The 6,000-nt window shown below is 32.8% G+C and overlaps 1 protein-coding gene across 1 annotated transcript in view; it reads left to right on the top strand.

Moving 5' to 3' along the window:
* The first annotated feature begins 279 nt into the window (after window positions 1-279).
* LOC126893448 (protein dispatched) overlaps window positions 280-6,000 on the top strand; it is a 57,606-nt gene continuing 51,885 nt past the window's right edge. The window contains exons 1-5 of the mRNA XM_050663653.1: window positions 280-874; window positions 4,019-4,246; window positions 4,511-4,643; window positions 4,721-4,941; window positions 5,412-5,579. Of these exons, the coding sequence (XP_050519610.1) occupies window positions 734-874; window positions 4,019-4,246; window positions 4,511-4,643; window positions 4,721-4,941; window positions 5,412-5,579 (891 nt within the window). The 5' untranslated portion in view covers window positions 280-733. The remainder of the gene's footprint in view (window positions 875-4,018; window positions 4,247-4,510; window positions 4,644-4,720; window positions 4,942-5,411; window positions 5,580-6,000) is intronic.

Here is a 6,000-nt window from a genome sequence, read left to right as displayed (position 1 = left end):
GTCAAAGCTTGAAGCCTTGGATGACAGATGGCAATGATAGTTAATACAAAAATTAGTTTATTATTTAAAAAAAACACACAAATAAACTGTTTAAAATATATTTATTACGTTGCAATAATATTATAGTTACTATAAAATACTAATAATTATATCTAAAAGACTTCCAGTTTTAAATATTCTTCAAAATATTAATGTTTACAATTTGGTCCACCCACCATTTTGTGGGCGTGAACAAAGTATATGAACGTGAGCTTAGATGAGGAAAGAGAGACTCTTCTTGTCTAAACTAAGGACTCAGAATTGGACGATCTCCTTTTGTTTCTGCTATCCTAATACAAAATCGATAGATAGAAGATTCCTAAATGGTTTGTTTGTTCGACACAGTTACAGTTTCCTTATTTTTCGGGTTTCACTCGTCTAGTATTTGCCTATTTACTTCATATACGGCGCAGGCAACCAAGTTAAATGCTCATGTACAGAATAAAAAATACAATTTATTAAATTTTTACTTGTTTGTATGTATTTGTTGCAAATTGCAAAATTTTAATCATGCGTTTTCTGTGTTGTGGTTTAAATTCAATGTGAATTTGCTGTTGCTGATACATAGTTTGGGTTGGGCTACAGGTAGTCGAGATAATTTATTTTATTGAAAATGACATGTCCAAGGCTTCCTATATTGTACTTGTACATTCCAATTTGAGGAAGGTTTGAAAGACTACTGCAAATTTGAATAATGTTTATAATTCGATGGCTTATTTTTGTTATTGTTTATCATCCAAAATTCCTTGTAACTTTTATTGGACTCATATCAACTACCTGCCTCAGTTTAACACTTTTTTTAAAATCGATCCCGGATTTCAAGGAACCACAACTGGTGAGTAAATAAATATTTTTAAGTAAATTGTTTGAATTTTAAAAAATAGGTATCTTTATTTTTCCGGAAATTTAAACAAACAAATTAGCGAAATACTTCAGTTAGTTATATTTTAAATGTCATTGGACATTTTGTTCAATAAACAATACTAACAAAAGAGATTATATTATATACACTAAGGATTTCTACTGTATTACTTCACTCAACCATTCTCTCCAGCTATTTCTGTTTTGCCAGTCCCCTCCCTGTAGATTTCTTCTCTCCATTGCTTTGTGCACCTCATCTCTTCCTTCTTCCTATCGAGCTCCACTCTGTTATTCTATTTATTGAACTATTTGCGTCTGCTCTTCTGACATGTCTGTACCAGGTTAATCTCTTGTGTTTGATGTAGTCTATTATATCTGACTTCAATTTTTCATTTTTATTGTCCAATTTTCAAACCCATAAGTGAGGATACTTCTTGTCATGGTATTATATTTATATTCTTCTTTTTATGCTGATGTTCTTATCCCACAGTACGGGTTCAATTTTTGTATGTAGTCTCTTGTTTGTCCTAGTCTATTTTTTATATCTTCTTCAGTTATTCCTTTGTTTGCTATTATGAAACGTAAATGCTTGTACTTGTCTGTTCCTCTGATTTGTTTACCTTCATCTATTTCTAGCTGATTTATTTCTGTATTCTCCATTGTTAGTTGTTAGGTATTCAGTTTTCTTTAGGTTTACTTCCATCCCATTTTTTGTATCCAGATGTTCCACTGTTCCAGTTTTCTCATCATAAAACTGATGTAATCTTTGTCTTGTGCGATCACTATTTGGTGATCAGCAAAACTTAGGGTATATAGATATTTATTTATTTATTACGGGATGTCCCCACAAATAACAAAAATAAAAGTATCCTAACCATAACACAAATACTAAACTAAGTAATAAATAATTAATAAATATTGTTAAACAAATGATTATCATTTAAGTAAATTAAATTTCCTGGAAATATTATTAAAATGAAAATCTGACAATTAAAATCAAATGAAATGAAGACTCCAAGGTAAAGGTCACTCATCTTCGATTCCTTACATACTCAGTCAGGCAGTGCTTAAATCTTACAGATCTTGTATCCACCAGATCATAAGATTGACTAAAGTTACCAGTGTCGGAATCCTGTTAATTGGAGAGAATTTGCCATAGTTGGTGTGATAGTGTTTTATAGAAAATACGGGCATGTCTCTAAGAATTCTACTGCTACATCTAAAGTTGATAAGACAATAAATCAGAATAGTCGGTGGTATGGTCAAGTAGTTTATAGAGAAAAATTAAATCACATTTAGTTCTGTAGTCTTCTAAGGAACTGATATTTAGCCTTAACCTTAATTCCACCAAAGACATGTTCTTTAAGTTTAATCTATAAGCACAAATCCGGAGAAACTTATTTTGAATTTTTTCAAGGGTGTAAATATGGTTAGAATAGTATGGTGACCATACTATAGAAGAATAAGAAAGGATGCTACGGACGAAAGTAAGATAAAAAATTCTATATGTGGGTACGGAAAGACCTCGAGAGTTTCTTGTGATAAAACCTAGATTACGGTATGCTTTATTTGACAAATTGTTAATGTGTGGGATAAATGACAAGGAACTGTCAAATAACACCCCCAAATCTTTTATTTCAGTCACTCTTGATAGAACGCTTGTATTAATGTGATAGTCAAACACAACATTATTTTTAGATTTGCTAAAGGATATAACAAAACCTTATCTTTATTTAACTGGAGGCAATTGGAAAGATACCAATTGTATAGAGAAGTCAAGTCTTCCTGGATCCTTAGACAATCAGACAGATTTGAAACTTTGAAATATAGCTTAAGGTCATCAGCAAATAGCAAAAACTGACAAACTTTTATTGCCTCAGAAATATCATTAATAAACAAGTTAGGGACCATTTAAGTATTACGTAACGCAGGTTGGGGGGGGGGGGGTCAAACATCTTTAAAAATTGAGTTACACAATAGTTAAACTCCCATAAGAGTTCGTTACGGGGGGGTTAAAAATCTTCAAAAATCATGTTACGTAATACTTGAACACTCCCTTAAAGAGAAGAGGGGACCCCTGAACTGACCAAGATAGGAATCAAAAGTGAACCCTTTATAAAAACAAACTGAACTCTTTCATCAAGATAACTACTCAACCATGAAAGAAACCACTCAGGAAAACCAATACAGTAAAACCTATCATATTCGGATCAATGTGATGACAGACCGATCCGGATATGACAAAATCCGGATATCAAGACCACTTCTTTTATAGTCTCTGAAACGTTTTCTCCTTCATACATTCCAGTAATCAACGCCGTCAATAACTTTCGTTGATAGACACGTTTCATAGATTCTACATATTATTATAATACCTTCATCCATAGGCTGACAGAGGCATATCACATTTGGGGGCAAAAAGACACTTTATTTCGCCATCTTTTAGTTCTTTTGAGTCGGGATGAGAGGGTGCGTTATCCAACAGCAGGACTGCCTTTCTCGGTAGATTTCGGTAGATGCAGACGGCAGAACCGTCCGGATATGGGGAGGTCCGGATGTGGCAGATTGTACTGTACATCTTAATTTAAAGATGAGTAAAGAATGGAGTATGCAGTATAAATGGAGTCCACTTGGTACCCATCTTCTAAAGCCCTGACAATGTAATCATGATATAAAACAAGATTTGTAGACATACATTTACCCTGCCTAAATCCATGTTGCTCATTAATCAAGAGATTTCTACAGTGCCAAGTAAGATATTTGTTCTTTACTGGTATATCCATTCCTTCGCACTTTCTTTTCCATGGTTTCAGGGTTTTTTCCAGGAATATTTTGAACAGGGTAGGGGATGTGGAGCAACCCTGTAGCAGTCCCCTTGCCGCCTTAAATGGACTGCATATTCTATTGTCCATTTTGATAGCTACTTTGTTATTCTTGAGAGCTTTTTCTGCTTTTATTAATATTCATGGAACTTAGATGTCTTCCATTGCTTAGTGAATCATAAATGCAGCTAATCTTGTATCTCTAATAAACTAAAGGATAAGTAAAAAATAGTTAGTATTCTCAGTTTTATAACAATTTGTGAAGTTTTAGTAAAACTATGCATGCATTATTTCAGGGTTTCAGTACAAGGGGAACATCTATTGCCAATCGTCTAGTAGCTTGGCAAAATATAATAAAATCTATTGACCCCGCTGGGCCTTATACACAAAATCCAAAAGAATATAGGTTAATGAAACTTAGGGAACAGCAGACTATTGACAGATCAGTTAGGCCATTGAACAGCTCAAATTATACACGGAAATCTGGAACAAATCACAGAGGCAAGAAAGTTATTTACGGGAAAGTAAGTAGTTTGGTCATTTTTACATGTTTGTACACAAATATTAATACTCCTACTTACTAAGGTTTACTTCTTGAAACTTGTAAGTTCTGTAATTTTATCAGATTTTTCTATTTTATTATTTTTTTTTGTCATTACATTAAAAACAGTTATTAATAAAATGTTTAAAAGATGTTAGCCAGAAAACGAAATGAACAATATAGAAATAAATATATTAACTACATATCTATGGAATTGATCTTAACTTTTTTAAAATACTGTTTTTAGGAAGTAAAATTGCCTTCCAAGAATGACACCAATTGGATAGATATGGAAAAATGGCGAATATTGAAATCAAAACATGTAAAATCTGCTAAAAAACTGGCTCAACTCAAAGATGACTTCTTTTGTGGTAATCCAGGTAAATATTTTTTTTATTTTGACATTTACAACCAATTTTCTTCTTTTTTTTTTATTTAGTTTATTATTACATTTCAGATTCCCAATATGCTAAACTTGTAATTGCTGCAGAGGATGGCCATGATCTTTTTAACGCTGAAGATCTAATAACGTTGTGTTATTTCCAGAAGAAACTCACAAAAATTAAACATTACAAAGAACTGTGCGTCCAAGATAATAACAAGAAACCTTGTATACCTTGGTCACTCACAAACTATGTTGCCTACTTTAGCCTAAAATCGTCATGCAACAAAATCAAGGTATGTATGGTTAGTTTGAAGAAACTAAAATCGATTTTTTAGAATGTGGACTCTTCTAAATAAGTTCTTTATTAAATTTGTAGACTGACATTTATGTTTTTCTTTGACACGATAATAAATTTGAGCTTTATGTTTTCTCAAATTCGTTATTTCTCTCTGCCATCTTCATCAGTATAATTTTTTGTTTAGAATTTATACATTTCTTCCATTTGTATAATAGTTTTTGTCTCATCCTTTTTTTCTTTTTTGTCTATCGACTGTTTTTTTGGCATTTCTCTTTCAATACTATTCGTCACAGCTACAGTTAGTTTTCTGCACATGACTAAATTTTCCGTATAACATTGTTCTCTTACTTTTGTGTATTTCTTCAACTTTTCTTGTTAGGCTTCTTACATTTAACATTGGTTTTACTCTTAGCATAGCACTAATAAAATAGAAAAACCGTTTCTTATATATTCTTTATTTTACAGGAAAAAGATGTGGAATTTGTAAAAAACTATTTAGCAAACTGCTCCAAATACTTCCATTCATCAGAATTGGCTACTGGATCGGATGAAGTTCCTCTGGAGTGCAGATTATATGATTCTGTATTCAATGTTTTTAACTACATCAATCCTATTACGTTTCTGCCTGAAAATGTAAGTAGTGTATTTACATATACGTAAGTCATCATCATCACGTAGCACTACAACCCTGGGTGGGTCCTGGCTGACTGTATAACTTTCTTCCAATTTGTTCGGTCTTCCATCAACCTAGGGTCAAATGGAATGTTCATTTTCCGGAGATCTGCTTGGATGTTATCTCTCCATTGCATTCTGGGACGTCCAAGTGGTCTTTTGCCTGTAGGAATCTCCTCCCATACCAGTTTTACAAGTCTTTCGTTATGAAGTCTGTGCACGTGGCCTGTCCATCTTAGTCGCTGTGATTTAATTTCTTGGACAATATCGGTGTCATTGTAAAGTGCTTTTAATTCGATGTTGGTTCTGATCCTATACTGGTTTGTGTTAATGTCGTGGTAAGGTCCGAAAATTTTTCCCGAAAAAGTATTTTTCGTTCAAA

The sequence above is a fragment of the Diabrotica virgifera genome, chromosome 10, assembly GCF_917563875.1.
Source record: "Diabrotica virgifera virgifera chromosome 10, PGI_DIABVI_V3a".
In the NCBI taxonomy this organism is placed as follows: Eukaryota; Metazoa; Arthropoda; class Insecta; order Coleoptera; family Chrysomelidae; genus Diabrotica; species Diabrotica virgifera.
Note: the sequence above shows the minus strand (reverse complement) of the source record. Positions and strands in the feature narration are given on the sequence as shown.